At 39.6% G+C, this 22954-nt stretch overlaps 1 protein-coding gene across 2 annotated transcripts in view; it reads right to left on the reverse strand.

Annotated features, from left to right (window-relative positions):
• The window catches only part of PDSS2 (decaprenyl diphosphate synthase subunit 2), a 110281-nt gene extending 87860 nt beyond the window's left edge, over positions 1 to 22421 (reverse strand). For both annotated transcript variants that reach the window (XM_038131519.1, XM_038131518.1), the window contains exon 1: positions 21981 to 22421. In XM_038131519.1, the coding sequence (XP_037987447.1) occupies positions 21981 to 22201 (221 nt within the window). In that variant the 5' untranslated portion in view covers positions 22202 to 22421. The remainder of the gene's footprint in view (positions 1 to 21980) is intronic.
• Positions 22422 to 22954: the final 533 nt, after the last annotated feature.

The following is a 22954-nucleotide window of genomic DNA, read 5'->3' on the forward strand; positions in this document are numbered from 1 at the left end:
AAAAAAAGATGAGGAGTAAAAAGTGTCTAAAGGGAGTTGGTTCTTTGTCTCCAAAAGAAATATCTCTTTTTACAAAAATGCATCAAAACACCATCCCATCAGGCCACAATTTTATATACAGGGTCTCTTGGAGGGTTCTAGAGAAAGTAAGAGGAAATTAGAGTGGCTCAATTTACATTTTAACTAGGAATCCACACAGAGAAAGCCCTCTCTCTGGCTCCAGGGCCACAGAGCAATCTTCCACTTTTATCAGCTGGTGCTTCTCTCTTTGGCTGAGTGAAAGCTGTGTGTCAGAAGAGTGGCCCTACACTAGAAAAATAAATTTAATTTTAGGACATTCACTACTAGCAGGATTCCCACAGACACAAATGGAGTTAAAACAATGACTTAAAAAATATAGAAAAAGATAAATAAAAAGGCACTTCACTTAGTCAGTTCTTTCTTTTACAAGAAAAGACAAAGAATGAAGTAAAGACACAAAGAAGCTAGGAGATTAAAGCAAAACCCTGAACTCAGTCCAGGTAGTCTCTTTCACAGCTATGAAAGAAAGAATAATTCTTTTTTGTCAAATTATCCTACCAGAGTTTAAAAGAAAAATCTTTTATCTCTCTCTATGCTCTTGCTTTGGAAGAAAAGTATCAAAATGTTGACTATTTAAGTTGCTACAAAAGGACCCAACTGCATGGATTTTTCAAAATGTCACTTCATTCATTACAATCGAAGCACAGCACAGAACAAGTAATGACTATACATGTATAGCTCACTTACAAAACTAATTATTGGTCCTAATAATGTCTAGAGCAACCCTCTGTAATTCTCACAGTTTGCCCAGTAGGTTCATCCCTTAATAACTGACATGATGTGACAGACATTCAGCACAACGCATGAGGATCTGACTACACAGTTCCCATTGTGGACACTAACTCACTGCTGCACTCTTGCAGGCTGCACTGAAAACCTTCCCCACTTGTCACTGTCAAGGACTAATTACATCACTTAAAATTGAGAGGAAAACTCTTCTAATCAAGGATCAACTTTGGCATCTCCTTTACGTTGATCCTAACCTAGCTTTTCGGTATACATGCAGGCACATTCATACGCAAATTCTTTCAAAGAAAATCGTTCAAATTAGAGGAGAACTTGGGCCAAAAATACATCTGTTTTCATTACAAGAATTTGCCTAATGGAATTATTGTCTTCTCCACAAGCCCTTGGAAATAAATTGAGCGAGCTTATATACATACATAAAGCTACAGAACAGTAAACATAAAGAACAGTACACATATCCTTAAACAGTGAAACATCTTCTGCTATGCCCAAACTGCTCTACTGATATCAAAGCATTTATGACTTCTACTTAGATCTAACAAGCAACAACAAATAAATATTGATTTCTTATGGACTTTGAAAATATTCAAAAGGACTTTTCTTTCTATAAGGAAGCAGAACAGATGTCACATACTACAACCTGCTGTTTGAGACTGCTCTTTATCCCTGCGTGCTCTCTAAACACCAGTAACAGTCTAAACAAAGATGGAATCAAAACAAACAGGACACAAGTGACAATGAGAGCCAGCATTATCTTGCACATTAAAATATACAAACACAAGAAATTGAGCTTTGCTTCCGTGGAGAACCATCTCCTCACACAGGCTCTCATATAAGCAGATTTCTGCCTCTCAAAAGTGCCCAATGGCAACATTCCTGTAATTTGTCCATTTAGCATCAGCACCATTTCTACACATCTTTGCTTTATGATAATGCTTGATCTGCATCAGAAGTTCACTTCCACATTTTATCATGTTTTATTCTATATTAAAAGAAGGGAAAATAAAAACACACAGCATTCCTTGGAGAACTCAAAGCCAGAAGTCTACTACTTCGATACACATTATGTACAAGACTGCACGTACAATACAGCTAGGATTTCTATTTGTTTACTTTCCTCTGGTGGCTTGTAGGGGCAGTAATTCTCCTCAGGACTTCATTTTTAGTCTGGTCCAAGCAAAAGAACTGATGCAGAACTGCAAAATTCTTTGAATTACGAAACATAATACTAATGTTAATCAGGCCAGAGAAGCATAACTTTTCACTAATATGCACAGGCAGTTCTGGTACAGCTTTTTTCTTTCCTCTAAACAAGCAAAAGCTTACTTCAGAAGAAAGACCTTACAAAGTAAGGCCTTTCCTCCTTCCCGGTCCTGCTACAGTGCTTCTGTCTGACTTTCATCATCAGAACAGCCTCATGAGTAAAGATACTCTTTCAGTGCTGACACCACTTTACTGACCTAGCTTCGTTTATGCAAGTCTTGGTGTCCCTTCTGTGCTGGTGCACGTATCTGGGCAAAAAAAAAAAAAAATCTGCTCTCTTTTTTTAAGAGAAAGATTAAGAGAATCCCTCAATTTAATTTTTCACAAGATCAACTCTGTATGCCTCACTTATGTCTCAACTTGTGTAGCAGCAAAGTATTCAATGGTCTTCTGGTATTTCCCTCCCATATCCACTTCACATCGATCCAAAATGATCCACTCATCCAAGTGAAGTGACTATTGAACTTCAGATTCAGTAGTGATGCCTGCAGACCTCAACGTGCTACATTCACCACCCTCCTGCATAGCTCCTCAAAAAGGCAACCACTGAACTTACACAGCACGGGATGCCACAGGTGGTGCTTTCTGAAGCATTCATTCCCTATGCTCATTAGAAAGGCTGTCCAGAGCAACAAGCTTTGGTACAGACATTGATACAGTAAAAATTAACTCCTGACAGACATGTAAACACACAGGCTGAAGCTTTTGTTCCCAAGTCCATGATACTCCAAAAATCTACATGATTCATTTTCTGTGTACAACAGATATCTACCAGAAAAGTGCCAATGAAGGCTTAAGAAGTCCTTAGGCCCAAAGGGAACCTACCTCTCTGGTGAGAGTCCTGGGGAATGTCCTGCTATGTACGACTTTCACTCCAAAGGGCTCCAGTATGCAAGAAAGCACGGCAAGCAGCCACAGCTTTCCCTCTGCAGCTTCCTGCAGCCTTTTACACATGCTGAACTCCAAATGGCAAGCATTCTGAAGATCAAGAACAGGCACCTTAGCTTGGTGTGTTGCAGAAAGTCAACAAACAAAGAAAGAAAGATCAGATTCAACTTGTGGCAGCCAGTGCTGCTGGCATGACACACAACAAGACCCTAAACCAGCTGGGGCTCCAGAGGAACTGCAGGCTTTGTGCCCAGGAGTATCACATTACAATAGTCAGGAGAAAAGTGATGAATAGATAAGTAATTGAGGTCAGGTCAGCCTCTGACAAGAGAGAGTTTTCTGCCAGCGAGAGGCAAGAGAAAACACTCTTTGTGAATGCTAAACTCTTGTAGAGCAGATGGGGACGCTCCTGACAAAGCCACATGCCAAACACACAGCAACTTTGTAGGGCTTAACAATTTTCCAGATACCATCACCATTATCACCTCCATCTTGCCCACACTTGGCTTCAGTTTACACTCCTTCTTTCCCAAAAACTCAACTTCGATTCTTCTTGGTTGTTATTTGGATCCTATCCTTTGGTATAAATCATTTGCCTACTGCCAACTCACACAGTCAGTTTGCCTACTGGTCTGTAGAGAAAAGAATTCCCCAATACCAGAGACCTAGCAGGGGAGCCGCAGATTTACATCTTTATTTCTGTTATGCACCTTTACACAAATGCCAATGGAAGGAATATCAGGAAAATATTTAGAGTCCACCACTCCTCACTGAAGAGACAGCTTTCAAAAAGGAAGCAAGGCCAAAGAGCCAGTCATCCAAAAAATGGCCCCTAAAGGATGTGTGTTTTTACATGACTGATGTTTCTCTCAAGAAGTGCAAAGAAAGAAAGCCTGGTTGAGCCACCTGCTACTGCAGAAGCAGAAAACAAAACGTGTGGAGAAGCCTCATGACACTGTGTATTCCCACCAACCTAATGCTGCTCACAAGCTGAAAACGAATTGACACATACATTGTTATGTAACTCAGCATGACAAAGAAATTGTGTTTCTTCAGGTTTTGTTGGAGGTGACACTTTCTTCTTCTCTTACAAAACACTGCAAACTGTCACTCAAATTTCTATTCCTCTGCTCTCACTGCCTGTTCCAGTAGTAATCCTGCAGATGGCACTAGGGACTAAGAAATTTCTTTAATATTTTTCTTGTCGGAGGTCTTTTACTCTGTTTTCATTTCGTGTTCATTGAATTGTACCATAGAGCTCATCTTTTAAGCATCTTGATTACTGCATATCGATAAAAATTACTCTGTCCTCCTGCTGCACCTTTAAGATCTTTAAAGAAATTTTGGAAAAAAAAACCTTTATTCACCAAATATTAGGCATCTGTAATAGATAGTGTAAAATAATGGATCGATAACACCAGTAGTTTAAGTAAAATGGCATATTTGACAGAAGAAACAAAGTCTATTATCAGCACATAAGACTGAATAACAAATAAACTCAGCAGACAGAAATGTAACTTTAAACTTAGGATGGTGCACTGTTGTTCCTTTGAGATAGCCAGAAGAGGAATTCATTCAAATTTCATCTTTCATGCTTTCTATGAAGCCATTCCTATAAAATTTAAAATTCACTGTTCCCATAATCATCTGTGGCTTGATTATCTCACAGGATGCAGCAGACTCATCTGAATTGGAAAGATACTTCTCTTCTTGCTCAGTGCACCTTTTTTAGCTATACAGATGGTACACCAGTTTCAGAGCAGAAAGTTAAGTATCTGACAAACAGCTGGATGATTTTAAGCATCCCACTTACCCTGTCTGGGAGGGAAGCCATTCTCATCTCAGTTTATCTGAGATTCTTCAGACAAGGTATTTAAAAAAGAGCATTGAAATGCACTCAATTCTTAAGGCAAATTAAATTTCAGAAAACATGTAGAGGTGACTGAGCACGACCTCAGCTATCCTTAAAAAGAAAATAGATCTGTAATCTTCTCTTTTTATGGCCAAGATAAAACCAGTTGCTAAAATATTCAAGGCATACTTGACACCTATTCACCTCACAAGGCTAGACAGTCTGTGAAAGACAGACACTGATCCTTTCCTACACTGATTTCTACATTAACACGAAATGATCACGAAATAGAGATGGATTGCTCCTGCCAGATGCCAACAGTTGAGCTCCCCTACTGTCTCAATCACTGAGTGAGGGGGTAAACAGAGAACATCTAGACAGAAACCTGAGCTCATTATTTAGAAGTTCTCTTCATTGGCTGCTTGCAGAACTACATCATAAACAAAACCAATGTGTAGTAACAGCAAAGAAGGACAACTACAATATGCGAGGCCATTCATCCCTATCTTGGAATCAAGGAGAGAAACAGAGCACTGTTTAAGCTTTTTTCATTTCAGCTAAAAGAGAAACCAGCAGAGAGCTGGAGGAGCCTCAGGTGGTGCTGCAGAGTTTAGAAGCTCAGCTGCTACTTCAGATGCAGAGACAAGAGTGTCCTTACAAACTGCCAGCACAAAGGGAAGTAGACATTTCTCCAGAACAAGGCAGCCTCACTAAGGAACCTAAATATCATGCACTGAGAGTGCACAATAAACCACCTCCATCAGTGAATTAGATCAAACAGAAAACACACCCAAAATGAAGAAAACACCTGGGTTTTTTTTTCTTCTCCTGGATTAGGGAGTTACAGTAGTTCACAGAAAGGTCAGACCAACATCATACATAGCCAAAGCACAGGAGGGACAGACAAGAGCAGGGAAGAAAAGAGCATTACCTCTCCCTTCCAGCAGCAATGGCCAGCAGACCAACTCAGCTGCTTGTGAAACCACAACTCAAGACCTCTCTGGCCAACTCTGCTTCTTGCACTCAATACAATGAGCCTTAAGCCTCTTGTTAAAACTATCCAACTGCATCACTTAAGAGACAACCAAAACAAAAAGATCTCTTGCATGCTTTCTATGAAGTATATCCAGAAAGATTTTCAATTAATAAAACTGTTTATCAATGAGTTTCTCCTAAATCATTAAAAAACAAGCTCACAAAAGTATTAATCATGTTCTTGTAGATGCAAAGGGTTTTTTTTTCTGCTTTAAATTTTTTCTTCTGAAAAGGGATAATTAAAACTCAAACAACAATAATAAATATATCTTATGTATTAATCCTATACAGAACAAATGGGATTGATACAAAAATGAGAAAAAGAAAAAAAAATTGTTTATTTCTGAACTCTAATGTCTATATGGGTCATGACACAGTGATAGACACAATGGCCTGACACCACCAACATTTTCCATAATAATCCTCCATTTCAGTACAGCTTTCATTTATTGTTCACAAAAATCACATTTCTTTGTGTTTTTCTTCCTCTCTCCTATTTCTCCTCTTCCACAGAGATCTTTTGAACCAGAAGATTGATATGCAAGAATGTAATAACTAAGGCAAAAATATAAAGGAATAAAACTAATCAAAGCCCACTATAACCAAGAACTTCTCTTGCCAAAGGAAAAGCTTTGCAAAAGTTTTAAGTGAAAGAATTGTTACAAGAGCCAATAAAATATTTCAGATGAAGTATTAAATCCCTCAGCAAATCATGAGTCTAAAATTGAAATCAATTCACTACAAAATAGAAAGCTAATACATTAAATATTTTGAAGTCCCAACCAACTAGGAAAGCATTTCCAATTCCTGCGTAAGTGTATATGCAGCATGCTAATGCTTGGTCATTTGCACGTTCAGACACTACCAGGACTTCTGTATTTTCAATGAAAATGTTCTTCTTCTGTGTAGCTCTTCTAGAGTATTACTCACATTCCTTTTGATTTAAAAAGTTACATGGCATTCCTTTATGTATCACATGTTCTATGAAGATTAGTATGAAAAGCACTAAGTATTTCCAGCTCTACTTGACAGGTACATGCTGATGCTGAAGAAAGGCTGTCAGACTGTGTATGCACAATTCAGACATGTATTGCAAGACAAATGAAGTTCATGAACCACTGTCCATAAGGGGAGCTGCTTGTCCACTGAACTACATCTTTCTGTTGTTTTCAATTTAAAGTTATGAAAAGAGCACGTATGGTTCTTAGCTTTCAAAAGCACTACACAGCCAAAAACCTCTTGGAACCACTGGAACGCTCTGGACGCAAACTGGAATTGTTTCGTGTGTCTTTAACAACCTCACTGTGATGAGCCCTCAGTGTGCACAACTCCACCCTGACTCCTCTTCAATCTACCTTCTGTAACATACACCTCTTCCCTTTCCTTCTGAAATCTGCGGGTTTCTTAGCCTCCTTGACTCCCTCCTCCCTCATTAACTGTTTCTCTAATAATTTAGTGGTAACACTCCAATTCCCCACTCGCTAGAAAATCTGTCAGGAGGCTTTTCCTTTGCTTGAAAATCTACTTTGCCCCTGGCTTGGCACATTTCATCCAAGCTGCCTGGTGTTCTTTTTGCCATTATCAAGCAATCAACTGAATCAACTTTTGCCAAAACTGAGCATCAAACTTCTTTCCCAGGGGACCTTATGCTTTTTTTCTTACTCTGTATAATATATTTCAGCTGTTAATTGAAAGCAATGTAATTAATAGCAAAATAGATAAATGTCACTTAAAAAAAAGCCCCCACAAAAAAACCCAACCAAACAAAAATAAAACCAAGCACCTTTTCAACACTTTCATCAGCAAACAGAAGTCTGCATCTAGTGCATTCAGACTATTTGCCTCAGGCAAGCAAGACCTCTGCATGGTATGTCATCATTATTTTGTGCTTTAAAAACCATCAGTGGGCATGTTTCCTTAAAATAGCACAGAATGTTGTTACCTGGAGATTACCTTCTGCCTCAGTCTGAAAATGTGTTAGGACGACTTGTGCATGAAGCAAAACAAAATATATCAGGTTGGATGCAACTTTCTTTACATACGAAATACACAAATACTTTTTTTTTCTTTTTTCATAGGATGCCAATAAAAATTTCCCATTTACTTAACATTGACTTTGAACATCTCCACAAATAATGTTTCCAGTATTTTACATCCCAAACTGCATTTCTATTAATGACCTAGTAATACTGAGTTTGTAACAGCCAAAACAATCTTATATCATTCAGTTAAAAAAATTAAGCCTTTTACAAGTTAACTTCTAGTAGTGTTTGAACAGAGGAATTCACAATAGCAGATAGTAAAAATGTAAAAAAAATCACCAAAACATCACAACAAAACTGAAGTTTATCAGTTGTACAACATCATGGTTAAGTTCACAATTACCCACATTTAAGTTTTTCATGAGCTTTGCAGTTAATATTTCAGCTCTTGTACCCTAGCAAGCAGAGCTCCAGGCCAGGACACTGACTTTTTTTGGCTCCCCAGGGGGATTCCACAGCACAAGGACTGGGAAGCAGAACATGAACACGTGTTCTGATCTCAAGGTATCTGGGGCATTATGCTCCCGCCATGCTCTGAGTCCATACCCCTACGTGGTGCTGTGCTCATCAAGTTGCCACAATTTGCCCAGGAAAAAGACTTGCCAACAGCCACACAGACAGAATGAAGAACCCAGCCTGGGCCTGTCGTGTGAGCAGTCAGCACTTGAACCACTGAATGCTGGGAGAGCACACCAAGTTCAACAACTGAACTCATCTAACTTAGCATCCCACTTTCCAAAGATACAAAAAATTAAAATATATGATAAAAATTTAATCACAGAATAATTTTGCTCTCTCCCATTGGCTGCAGGCATTGAAATCTGGTATTCTGGAAGATTATTAGAAAACTAAAAATACTTGCATATTAAAAAAAGTATCAAGATGGGGATTTTAAAAGAGACTCTTTTAGTGATATCTCTCCCATAAGATACTGTAAGAATGTTCTCACACAAAAGTCTTTGCTAGAGGCAATTTCTCCTCCCTCTTGTTCTTCAACTAGCCTCCCAAAAATTCTTTCAAGTAATTAGCACAATTAAAGGCACAATGATGAAAGCTCACTTTAAAAAAAAAAAAAAAAAAAAAAAGAAAGAAAAGGAAAAAAAAGTTTAATGGCTGAACTCTTTACCCTACTTTATTTTGTGAATGTATATTTTATTGTAACTTAAGACACTACAAAATAAATTGCAGCTTGGCTACAATAGTCACACATGGGAAAACACAATTTAGGTTTGTTACTCTCTCTTCTCCATAAATCAGTCCCGGGCTCAGTTTAAACACATGCCAAATATGACCTAAATGTATCACATCTTCAACAAGTAATCATACATGAGGAGAGGAAAATAAGCATTTGTTCAATCCCCGCAGCCCACAAGCCAATGATTAGGTTACCTTCTTGTAATTGTATCTAGTTATATACATACATGAGAAACAGTTTAAGCAAAGGGAAGCCATACTGAGATCAGGATATGAAATTAACACCAATAAACCTGGCTCTGTATTTTGCACATTTTCTATAAAATTTCATACATCCAGTTATCAGTGTCTCGTTTGGTTTTACATTAAATTTCTGTGGTCCTCAACAACTTCAGAAAGCAATGTATTTCAATGGGTCCTAATCTTTCTCTTCCACAGCAGACAGGAAAATATGTTTCTGGTGATATCTTCTAACTGTCCAAGCTGATCCCTGAAATGCTGGACACAAACCAGAAATCAAAAGCAAAATAGCAGACTTGTTCCATGGAGCAGGATACAACAGCCTATTAGAGAATTATGCAGCAAATATTATCCCTCTCCACTGCTAACATAGTAAAAGCTCCTCAGGGAACAGCTTAACTCACCTGTAACTTAATTTAAAATTTAAAGATTTAGAGCCTAAAGTAATTAATTAAAATAATTTAGATCTCTTGTGAAAGAATAATTCATCATTCACAGGGGAAGAATTTAAAATTCTTCACATCAACAAATGATGACGTTTTTGAGGTAATCTAATGCAAAATTCAATTTTAAAATAAAATTACATCAGGTATGGAAACACAATAGGCTACCCACGCCATAACAAGACTGCAGGCTTCTGCCTTTTGTGTCTCAGTAGTAAAAATAAATATTCAATAATCTGTGAATTCATAAAAATCATAAAAGGGAAATTTAAACCTAAAAGAGATCTAGCCCACTCTCTCTTTAACACTGTCTGGAGCTCGACTAGCTCTGAAATGTTTCTTTAGCACACAAAAGAGGAAAGGGGCTTCCATTCTTGATATGGAAGTGTAAAAAACATCTCCAAATTACTCATAATAAAGCTAACACTAAACATGTATAAGATCTATCTCCTGGCTTTAACAATACACATTTGAAATCATAAAACAGAACTTGCACACCACCCCATGAAGTGGAGGTTTTTTTGGTGGTTGGTTGGGGTTTTTTAAACCATACAACTACACTCTCCCAGATATGAGCAGCACCTTCACAGATTTCACATTTACATTACACTCCATAGCATGGCAACATTAATTCTACATAGATTCAAAGTACTAATTTGTCTTCAAACTTCTTCAACGTATTTTCTTGTTTCTCTAATGCTTACATTTATAAGAAGGGCTTATATTTGTTCGTCTCCAGATTGAACACATGGGGAAGAAATCTTGACAGCAAAGACACTACACAACATCAGGGACTTTTGCTGTTGAATGCCTTTGGAAATAAAAAAGAAGATTGGAAATTGTTTCATGAGGATTAGTGACAGTAATTGGAAGTGTTTCAGTTATTCATGAGCTTAAACAGATTTCCTTCACAATGTCAGGACAGTGGTTTTTCCTCTCAGTAACACTCACTGCCATGGTTACTTGTCTACCACTCCTTTTACTACAGCCATCGAAAATCAGGACAAAAGCTTAAATGGCAGATTTCCTAAGGCAAACCAGCGTGTAGATGGTTCCCAAACTGTTCAGTAAGACTTGTTTACCCAGAGCTCCATCACGTGAGAACACGAAAACAGCTTTCAATATTTAATACCTACATGCACACCAAGGTAATCTGAAGCTCTGGTACCACCCAAGGACAATATATTAATCCAGACTTGATATTTTCAGCAAGTAAATCACCTAGCAATTGTAACAGAAGAAGGAAAGAGAAGGGAACGCTTATTGCCATGAAGACACCTCAACTCCTAGTTGCAATGCATGTTTACATCTTGGCAACTACCTGAAAAAGCTTTTTTTCTAAATTAACTATTAGGAAGATAGAAAGAACACCGGGGACTGAGGATGAGACCTGTGGAAATTAGAAATCAAAGCCCTCAAATGAAAATATATTCAAAGGAGCTAACTGCAGAACATCTGCGCAGGCAGTGTAAAACAGCCCATCCCATTTCTGTGTCCACGCTTTGAATGTGATACAGAGCTCTGCTGCTGACCACGGGCACTCACAGTTTTGGATGTACACTATGATTGTGAGCTGCTTCCTTAAGAGAATAAGCCTGGGTCAGCCCCAGGGAGCAGCACCTCCAGGCTTGGATCACCATGCACACGGCATAGAAGTGGAGGCATGAGGGATGCACATATTCCCACTGTGAATCTCACTGTTGCTCTGGGAAGCATTGGAACATTGTGCTGCAGCATGGCATCCACCAACAGTGCTAGGTTTGCATTAATTAGAAAAAAAAAAAAAATCTCTTGAAGTTTCCTTCATGATTTTCAGCTACTAAAATTTTATCATTCCCTGGCAAGCCCTGGTAAAAGACTCAGAGAGATTCAAGGGAACCCTTAAAGTCTTAGAAGTAGAAAAGCAATCAAGAAGGTGAATTTTCAGTTGGGGCTTTATTTGAAAATAAATTGAAACCAGAAAAAATTAACTTCAGCCCTCTCAAACTGTCACAGGAATGAGGATGACAAAAAAAAAAGAAAGTATAACCTCACACATCCCCTCAAACAAAAACTGTGTGTTAGGACATAAGCTCCAGCCCTGTTCCCCCACAAAAATCCACAGACAGAAATGGGATCCCAAGTGATTCACAAACAAACAAATAAGGCCATGTTTTTGTTGCTATAACATAACACACAGTACTTTTTTTCCCTCTGATGTAATTCTTATAACATTATTTTGGAATCTGACTATTTTAAACTTGGTTGCTACGACACGTTATAGTCATTACATGGATTTATATTTCCTACTTTCCAACTGGCAAGACTACTTGTTTCAGTTTTATGAAGTTATATCATGGACAAAAGACACATAAAACATACTGTAAATTCTAAGAGTAGAAACTCCTTTAATGCCTTCCATTCCTTGAATAAAGGAAGGAGGACTTCTCCCCATAATTACTCCAAAGGTCTCCATGCTTCCAGTTTTCTCAAGTTTTCTGAGCCTTATTTCTGAAAATGGTCTTTTCACATTATTACTCCTGCTGAGAGACAGCATCTGATTTCTTGCAGAGCCTGTCGATGACTCCCATACTATCTAAACTTACAAATAATCAGAAAGTGACAAATTCTTCCAGTGGACAATAAAACATGGAATACAAATCCTCTCTGGTATTTCTGGTTTTAACAACCGGGGATGAAGAACAGGTTATGAATTGGCCCATTAACGCTCCAGCACCGCTTCCATGAGGCAGCCATGAGGTTTGGGGAAGACTTTGTTTTTCCCATAGATTAATTTTTAATCACTGAAATATAGTCATACCAGACAGATCACAACTTCTAAAAGAAAACCAAATAGGAACTTCATAATGTAGCATTAAAATCACCAAAATCCTTTTAAAATATTCACACAGTATACCTTTATCTTCATAAACCACATTAAATAGAAAGCATTTGGGAATCAGAGACTGGAAGGTCACTGGGGTAAAAACTTTACCCTTCTATAACAAGCATGAACATGAGATGCACCAATATATCAAAAGAAACTTTAGTTTTTAGCTTATGAAAAGATATGAGTTTCCACAATAGAAAAACACAGCGGCTCTGTCATATTCAATCTCAACACTAATTTAACAGGAAAACAATGGGTCTTTATGAAAAAACCCCACCCACTAACAAACGTATGCTAGCACAGTCATTTTTAAATGTGCAAAAGAGGCAATTTTTCCACTTGTGGCTTTGCTTGTGTCTTTGGCCTAACAATTTTCATTCAGCTCCTAACAAGCTGAACTTTCTGTTAAGTCTGATTAAAAGCAGTCTTACCAAATCAGATAATTATGGTGCTTCTACTACTGGCTAATCATTCATATGACAACCAGCCACAAAGAGTGTTGGCATGGACCATTGACCCTCAAATTGCCTTAATCCAGACTATGCATTTGCAGGATGGGTCTACACAAGCACAGCCTGCTACAAACCCAGTCCTACTTTATGACTGACACACAGAATCTTTCTTTCTATACTTTTTTTTTAACGATGCAATAGGTAGTCTATTTCCAGGAGCTATGACAACATATAGATGTATCGATCCTTTGATTATGATTATTTCATGGAGAGTGCTGAACAGGCAGTTAATGAAAAAGACAGCTGTCATACAATTAGCTTTGCACTATGAGTGTGAAGATCTAGAAAAGAAATAATGGGAGCTGTTAGGGAGAATTATATTTTTCTTTACAGAGTACAGAGTCTATAAAACTAATTAATTGTACATGTTTAGGGGCAGCTATCAAGTCAATCAGTTCACACTTACAGGATCATTTAACCAAGAAATAATCAAATATAATTTACATTTGATCTTGAAGAAATCTACTTCTAAAGGCAGTACTTTTTGAAACAAATTGGAGATGAATGCTAAAGGGTTTGCCTGTTCATATTTTTAACTAGAAAAATAAAACTGAATCAACAGTGCCATGCTGTAGGACTTCCTCCCCTAGCTGGGAAAAGGGAGGGGAACAAAAAAAACTAGATGTGACAAAGTATAAACTTTCATTTTATTAAGAAACAGGATTATCTTCAGGACTTTGTTTTTCCCCAAAATGGAAGAGCTGCCATAGAATAGAACCAACTAGCGCTATTTTGAAGAAAGGAACTGGGGGAACGAGAAAGGAAATGAGAACAAACATCACTTGTAATTTACATGGAAAAGAAATGAGAAAGATGAATGCAAAAGCTGGAGCTCCTGATGTTTCTTTAGGAATAGCTGAGGATTGAAGAAAAGATGACTGTGGCTCACCTGAAGAACCACAGCAGCTGAAAAGGTCCTAGAGTTTGTCAGTCAAATTAAGTATTGAGGCAAATTTCTAAGCCTTATCTACCATTATAAGTAAAATCCAGGTAGTTCACAGCATGCGTTTGATAAAAGCTCACATATATAATGAGTCTCAACAGTTTTCCTATATGATCAGTTTTTCTTTCCTTAAATGTAATTCTTTCATTTAGCAACAGAGAAAAAAAAATTCAAGCTAAAGTGATTGTCAATGTCTGACAATTGACAGGGACAATCCAAGGACAGTAAAGCAGCTGCTACAGATTTTAAACTTATTTTTTGTTATAGATCCGATTTTTAAATTCACAGTGTTCCTTTATAGTCTGTTAGGATTGTCTCTGGCAGGAGTTCCTTTAGGGCAAGCACTGCAGACAGTCTGCCTACCCTGAGGGAAACTAAGACACTCAGATGTGGGGTAAAGGAAGGATATTAATAATTTAAGACAGTGGTCTGCAACCCCTAGGACAATAGGGGGTAGTGTAAGTAATAGCAATAATGTAAGTACGGAAACATCTAACTCCTGAGCTCACATTTGTCCTCCCTGAACTTATATTTTCCTCAACAGATTTAGAAAGTGCTGCAGAGGATAAAAACAGTGTCACCCATGTTTTCTGGAGGAGCTCTGGAAATGCTCACGGTTAATGATACCTCCTGCCACTGCCAGGACCTCCAAAGCAAGGAGAGAAGTCAACCAAGAGGCTGCAGCAACAAAAGAGCAGCACAGCAGGGAAGAACACTATTTGTAAGCTACAAAACACAGACCTCAGAGAGAGAAAAAGCCCTGGGTAAAGCACTTTTTCCATTATTCCGGTAAGGAAAGAGGTTAACTTAACATTGCCAAATAGAAGATTCACTGAGTGAAAACCACTTCCAGTAACCCAAATATTAATTTTGATTATTCTTTGACATTGGTTCTCATTTTCATTTTATAGAAAGGCATATTTGGCAACTCTCTTCAGTGTTACAGAAGAAATTATTTTGAAACTATTTCCACTTATTCAGTACTCTTTTCCTGCGCTGAGCAAACATTGACCTAACAGTCATTCACTACTACATTAAACTTGGTATTCAATATTCACATGCATTATAAATCAATTGTATTTGAAACCAGGAAAGAACAGATGTGTTCTTTAAGAACTACCTTCATTGTAGGCTACTGCGTGCCCAAAGTGAAGCAAAGTGTTCTCTAGGTGGGCCATACTACATCCTTTCAAGGCTGATTGGCGTTTGGATCCGGGCATCATACAGTCAGTTTCTCTGTCACATGCTTGAGAACACAACCTTAAGAACTCCCACAGTCTTTCATTTAAGCAGACTAAGTTGTGCTGGAAGTTCTACTGAAACCTTCAGACTCCCTGTGCAAAATACCATAAATTAACAATATCACAACAGCATATTAGTTTTCACTGTAAATAATTCCATCAGAAAATTCCCAAACAGAATCACCACCTACTTTGAGTACACTTTGCTTACAAAGACCACCCTACACACTGAAATAACATGTTCTTCATAAGCACAGAAACCTGGATTCAACATAGATATTTAAATGAGAATCACTGCAAAAAACCACAAGTGCATTATTCAAGTGCACAAGAATTTAATTAGCAGCCTCGCTTTTGCACCTTCATACTGCAGATTTCCTACTCAATCCTACTTTGCTTATGGTGGCAAAATATTCATCAAAACTAAGTGCTGTAACATACAATTAAACATCCTTTACATAATTTTTTCTACACAAATACTGTAAATGAATGAGAAGACAAGAACTCAGCCCCACCACAGCTGAAAACCCATGATCCTGACAATGGCTACCTTGACTTCTTGAGCTAGGATTTACTAATACCATGGGTGGGTGTATGGATAGATGGATGGATAGATAGATAGATAAATAGACAGACAGACACACAAACACACATGACTGGCTAATATGCTTTACCTTCCAGACTGAGCTTATCACTGTCAAACCCAACAAAGTGTAATGTTTAAAAGGAAAAAAAAAAAAAAGAAAAAAGAAGAAAGTTAAGGTTCCTTAAACATGAACTGAGAACCTGAAGCCTGAATGTACAAATATTGATGCAACTCTCATCTACTGACAGCTCTTCAAAAGAGCAGCAACATCTGATCAATATGAGCATTTAAGTATATGAGTGGAATATTTACTGTTGGTGGAGAAAACGATTAAAAAAACATACACTAGTGAAAGTAATGCAGAATGAGAAATGAAACACAACATTTGGAAGAGAGAACAAACAGCGCATATCTATTCCTTCCATTCTACCTGATTACAGCATAAAGGAAGAGTGGGACCTACAAAAATGGATTCTCTCTTCTTCTTAACTGTACAAGACAGTATTAAGTGTTGGCTGACGGAGAACCATAGTGAAGGCCACAGGGAAAAGGAATAATGTGGAAGTAATCAGAAGGAAAATTTCAGTCTATATATAAACGTGCAATGGTATAATTTCTTTTATGTCTTTTTTACCTTCCAAAGTTAACTTTACCACATTAGCTCTTTGTGAGTTTGTTCAGCCAAAATACACAATAAACTGGTTTTGGTGTCTAAGAAAGGTTTACTTGATGGTGAGTATGGTAACAGAAAACCCTAGGGAGTACCAACATTTCAAAGTTATGTAACATGATGAAGGTTTTTCAAGTCTATCACAACTGACTGGGAGATACTCACAAAACCTAACTTAGGTAAGAGGGGCCAGCATTCCTTGAAAGACAAACATTTCTTGATGGTGTGAGTCAAACCAAGAAGTTAACTCTGGTGCTTCAATCAACTGGAGATCTCCTGAAAAAATCTGTTTCCATCAGCTGTACACAATGCTTTGGGAAATAGTCTTCCTGGACAAAGCCAGGCTTCCTATAACCAGTATATTCTGCAAATAATATCAAACAGATCAAGCAGGAAAAATATTTCAGCATTTCTAACATCACTGCTAATACTTTCTGCAGAAGTGTCCTGAATGCCAGCTGCGGTGGTCAGTGCTTCCAGGAAGTCAAACACATTTCTGCAGCAAACACAGGACATGACACTGCTGCCACACCACAGCTAACTTCACAGGCATTCTGACCAAAAATCACATCTCTCTACTGCAAAAATATTTTTTACAAAGTCTTATAGCAGGCTGAAAATAGAATAAAATTTAGTGAAAGCCAACGTGTTTTAACTTCTAATCTAGCAATTGCAGGAGAAGGACTTTATGACCCCACGCCTGTAATAGATTAAGCAACTCGGTAAAACTTAAAAAGATTGTAAGTAGAAGCTCAACTTTGGCCAGACCTTCTGCTTATCACTTTGAGTGTCCAGCTGCCTGCTGTTTTCAGAGAAAGGTACCTCATTAGCCACTGTCAAATAAAGAGACACTATCATTTTTCTGGCTCAGAAAATAAAAATTAATTAACAATAGAAACAAGTTGCTAAAAAGCTATTCGTAGTCACTCACAGCAATCAGAAAAGAAGGACAATTTTAAGGTCACCATTCTGTTAAGGCAAAATATGAATTGGCAATAACAATCCCATCAACAACAGGCTGGAACAAATGCCTACGTCTACGCTGAAATTGGTCACCTGCATCGGAAGGCAGATGCATGCCACACCTGGAGTTACAAGATGTGTTACTGAACTAGGCTATCTCAAGCTGATAAAGAAACAGAACTATCAAGAAGCCAATGTTATCAGACATCTTAAACAAAAAGTATGTCATCTTGAAAGTGCTCTGGATCACATTCTTGGGCCTTAAAATGTCTAGAGATCTACACCAAGCAGGCTGCAACAGAACAAAACCTGGTCTAGCCAGTTTTTACTCTTTTTATTTCTGTAATAATCCAGGAAAACTGTAACCATATCTACTTAAGCATTTATCACCAACAAACAATTCTGACAGAACTAAAATATAATCATTCCTCCCACAGGCTAATGAGAGAATGGCTGGAGGTAAATGGTATCCCATAATAATTTTACATGTATGAAGTGTTCCATTTCATTTAGTGATATTATAAAAGTGATGCATTGGCCATAACGTTTACTGTTTACAATCTGCAGCAAGCTATACCCTTCTCAAGGGAGATTAAGTAATCAAGAAAATGTTATTCACACTATGTATTTGAGAAAAATAGATCACTGTGCCAATTACAGACTCTTTCCTATACTAAGAAGGATGTATGCTAGCCTAGAAAGGAGACAGGAAAGAGAAAAGACAAATTTGCTTGCTTCTCAAGTGAAAAGGAGGTCATACAATCATGCATTGAAAAAGTTTTGCTTTAGTCCAGCAAAGCCTGAAGAGGAAAAAAAAACCAAGAAACGCTAGTTTTGAGTAGCTGCTGAAGACACTTCATTATAGCAAATCTTAAAGCTCTGAAAAACCATACAGTGACTCACAGGACCACAAACAGAAAGATCCAGTAGTAGTCAGATTGCAATTTTGTTTCCAGCGTATCCATTAGAGACAATATTTTTTTTAATGATAGCATCTCTTTACAGTATTCTTTATTAATATTGCTTATACACCATATTCCACTGAAAGATCACAGTGATTGATACAGGCTGCAATGAATGAAGTGCAACATCTCCAGTAAACAGATGCTACATTATTCATTTCACAGATAAGTAAACGCAAGTATGAAAAATTAAGTGACTTGCTCTAGTCAGAGAGCCAAAAGCACAGCTGTTAATCTAATCCAGATACCCCAGCTTCCAATGATCCATTAACCACTAGACATTAGCCTTTCTAAAACAAAATGTAACCTTTTCCTCACATTTTGCCCTCCTTCTAACGAGTCTGGCAAAGCTAGTACAGGGGCTGTTCAGGTGGCTGACGTTTAAGAAACCAAAATCTTAGAAATAAACTAAAAATTATTGAAATATAAGCTCAACTTTACCGAATGGATTACAGAACTCCCAAATCCATCACAGTAGGACTCAGTTACCGGTCTCCGCCCTTCCAAGAGCAGGGTCAGCAATAGATCTCATATTTAAAGCTGCTGGCCCGGCACAAGCTTGGTGGGAGGTATCAGGGTCACACATCATCCCAGAAGAACACCTGCTGCAGTCCTGATTCACAGCAGGCACTTACACCCAGGAGCTGCCAGTGCTGCATCCAAACAAGAGGAAGAAATGGATGGGATCATCAGAGAAACGTATACTGGCCCAACAGCTGCTTCTCCACATGTCCTGTCTCACATGCACGGATACCTTTCAGCTGCCTTCCTCAAGGCTCTCAGCACAGGCACTGCATTGCAACAGCCTAGTGAGCCAGAGCTTGGCAAAATGTTCAAAACGCTCATCAACACTGGTTACACTAAAGGCTTTCTGTGTGGTGGCAATTATGTCCTATGCTGTCTCAGCTCAGAACTTATTCCATGCAGACAAGCATTGGTAGGGAACCCTCTGCTTTAAGAAACCCTTAATGGTCTCAGGAAGACTTCAAAAGCTGGCAAAGCCTTTAGGCAGGAAGGGAGGGTAGACGCAAAACCACTGATGACAAAATTCCACCAGTCAATGATGATTAAAGAAAATTGTTTAGACCTGACAGCAAGCAATCAATTTGAATGTCACCACTTATAACCTCAAAAATAAATGAGTAGAAACTTGAGAAACAGCACATGCAACTGATCAATTTTACAGCACGTATTTTTCAGTAGTTTTCACAAATACAAAAGTCTCCTTAAATGTTGGAGTACTTCTCAGACATATATAGCATTTACTCACTCAGAGTCTCAAAGATTAGAGTTCCAGAACATATCAATCACTTAAGTATTTTTTTAAATCACCAAATAAAATATTTTAGATACCCATGCTATAAAACATTTGTCTGAACACACAACAGGAAACCTTTATTACTTTTTAAGAATGAGTAATGAGACAGATTGAAAAGTATTTAAAAAAATCCTAGTATTGAAAAATCATGACCTGTTTCCTAAATTGCTGTGATAAGTCAGGGCATAGATCTCTGATTCAAAACCAAAATCACTCACATTTACATTGAAACACACAACACTTAAATTTCAGAAATAAATTGTCAAGATCATTGAGGAAGAATATGGTCAAATTTCACCTTATTGCAACATCACACCATAAAACAAGGTGAGCAAAGTACAATTTGTGCATTACCGTGGGTGTACTAAAACTTGGCAGCAGGATATTAACTCTTCTTACAACACAAAGGTCAAGGCCATTGGAAATCCATCTGCAACAAAGCCCTTGGAAATACCACTGAAACCAAATAAGATCCAAAGTAAGGGCACAGTTTTATGTGAGTAAATACTTTTTCTTTCCAGCACAACACATCACTTTAGAAGTGTACTCTGAAATATATATGAATTTTAAAACTGAATGTATTTAATCCTGCTGAGCCTGGGCATGACTATATCCCTACTGGTGTTCCACAAGCCACAGGCCGACAGAATTCACCCTGAGGCAGCCCACTTAAAATAACAAAAAACCCCAACAAACCTTTACATCACAGCTCCACCACAAAATTTCCAACCATGCCCCAAAATACTGCATTTAAAATTCCCAAACAAACCAGCAACTCTACCACAACTACACTGAACAGTTCCACTTTTGCACTGCAAGTGTCTGTGACTGCAGTGCAAACTTAAGAGCCCAAAGACATTGTGCTTCACTCCTTCTATTCCCTCCATTCCATCAACAGACCTTACAATGACAGAAGAGCATTTTCTTCTCATCCCTCCTCTTTATCATAACCTTCAGTCATAAAAACTTCAACAAAATCCCCTTCACCACCATTTTCTACAGTCAGGTATTTTCCACTTTTCTTAACAATTTCATTTGTTTCTTGCAGAAAAATCTACTCAAAGCCAACATCTAAATCCCCCTTCCTGAAAATTATGTTTCTTTAAAAAAGCTGTTTGTCCCCTGTACTCACTTTGTTCACTCAAGACAACCAGATTTAGAGACAGAGAGCTTGAAAAACAAATCTTGTTTTGATATCATTACAATACTGTGGATTTGCCAAGGACCACTAAAGAGCTACAATTTCCGTTCCTTAAAAGAAAAGCTGAACATCCACTTTAAACAAATGCTCATTTTTGTCTTACACCTGTTAAAAAATACTGTGCATACTAAACTTGGATTCTATTAATGTTGCTATAGCTGCACTTATAGCAAACACAGATCTACCAAACAAAAAACACCAAAACCCCAAAACCAAACAAAAAACACAACCAAAACACTCAAATCCACAATCAAAAGTCTTTGGAAAATTGCACTTATATTTTTTCCTTCTTTTTGGTAAGCACCTGGAATTTTATTTTATAAAAAACCCACTGCCAATCAGTTCTTGTTTTGCAGTCAAACAAAACCCTGCTCAACAATCCCAATTTCCGCTTAGTGACAGGAATGCAAGACTTCCATTGGTTTGCCTTAAGAATGAAAGAGTGGATAAACAGCTTAGCAACCCTAAAACTCTCAACAACACACAAAACCTCGCAGCTCCCAGCTGGATATTCCAAAACACTTGGTAACAAAATACACAGTTCCGAGCACGATCATTCCGAGCTTTTAAACCGAGTAGTCTCTGCTTTTTTCCTTGCTTTCCTTGCAATACAGATCTTAATTAAAACAGAACACAAAACTGTTAGCGAGGCAGCGGCACTTTTCATGGGAGTTTCTTTTTCTTCCCCCCCCCGCACCGCACGGGGGAAGCGCCGCACGTGGCGTCACAAGGAAGCAACTTCCGAATGACAGCGGATAACCGCAGGGAAAACCTGTCACGGCAAGGCAACGAGGATCCCAGGGCTGCCTTGCCCTGGGGACACCCCACTCGCGGCACGAAGCCCAAAATTCCCAGGAGCTCTGCCAAGCTCCCGCGGGCTGCCGGCGGCCCCAGCCCCGCCGCGCCCGCACCGCTCCCGCCAGCGCTTACCGGGCGGTGTCGAGCAGCGGGTGCTTGGTGCCCACCAGCTTGCGGACCTGCATGGCGATGTTGCTGAGCTCGTCGCTCAGCAGGCACCGCAGGCTCATGAAGGACGTCGGGTACCCCACGATCTTCTCGGCCTCCGACACCACCTGGCTCCAGGGCGGGCCGCCCGAGGACAGGCACCGCAGCCCGCCGCGGACCCCGCGCCGCAGCAGGGCACCCCACATGCCGCCTCCCCGGGGACGCTCCGCTCTCCCACTACGAGCTCCGGCGGCGCCCCGCACGCCGAGAGGTCGCGGACGAGTCGCGCTGCCGGAGGAGCGCCCCGGCTGTGTCCCGGCCGGCCCTGCCCGTGCCCCGCGTTCCCCCCGGCGGCGGCGGCCGGAGCGGGCTCATTGTGCCCTGGGGGCGGCCATCTTGGGCGTCGCAAAGCGCGGCGCGCCGTAAAGCGAGGGCGGCGAGGCGGGGGCTGCGGACGGGCGCTGTGGTGGCCGCGGGCAGCGAGCCTTGCCCGGCGCTCTCCACCCTCACACATCGCGGGGAAAAGCACTGCCGCTTCTCTTCCCGTACTTGTCCTCTCCCAGAGCCGTGGCGGAGGGTCCTGCTAGAGGGGGAGCGCTCCCCGCGCCTGGTCCGGGCTCCCGGCTGGCCGGGCGTGCCCCACAAAGCGGGATGTGCTCTGCCTGCGCCCCGGCTTGCCACGGGGACCAGCGGGGAAGAGAGGCCAGGTCCCAGCTAAAGTGTTCGGCCCGTAGTCTTTAGCTACACAGACATGATTTCTGTGCGGGTTTTTTTCGCTGTTAGGATGGTCAGGAGTTGGAATGAGTTGCCGAGGGAGGTGGTGGAAACATCGACCGTGGATGTGTTCAGGAGGCACCTGGATCTGGCACTGATGTGGTTTAGGGGCGACAGTGCTGCTCTGATGCTCGGACTGACGGCTGATGTTCTGATCTAGACGGTCTTTTCCAACCTTGATGATC

This window comes from Motacilla alba, chromosome 3 (genome assembly GCF_015832195.1).
Source record: "Motacilla alba alba isolate MOTALB_02 chromosome 3, Motacilla_alba_V1.0_pri, whole genome shotgun sequence".
Lineage (NCBI taxonomy): Eukaryota > Metazoa > Chordata > Aves > Passeriformes > Motacillidae > Motacilla > Motacilla alba.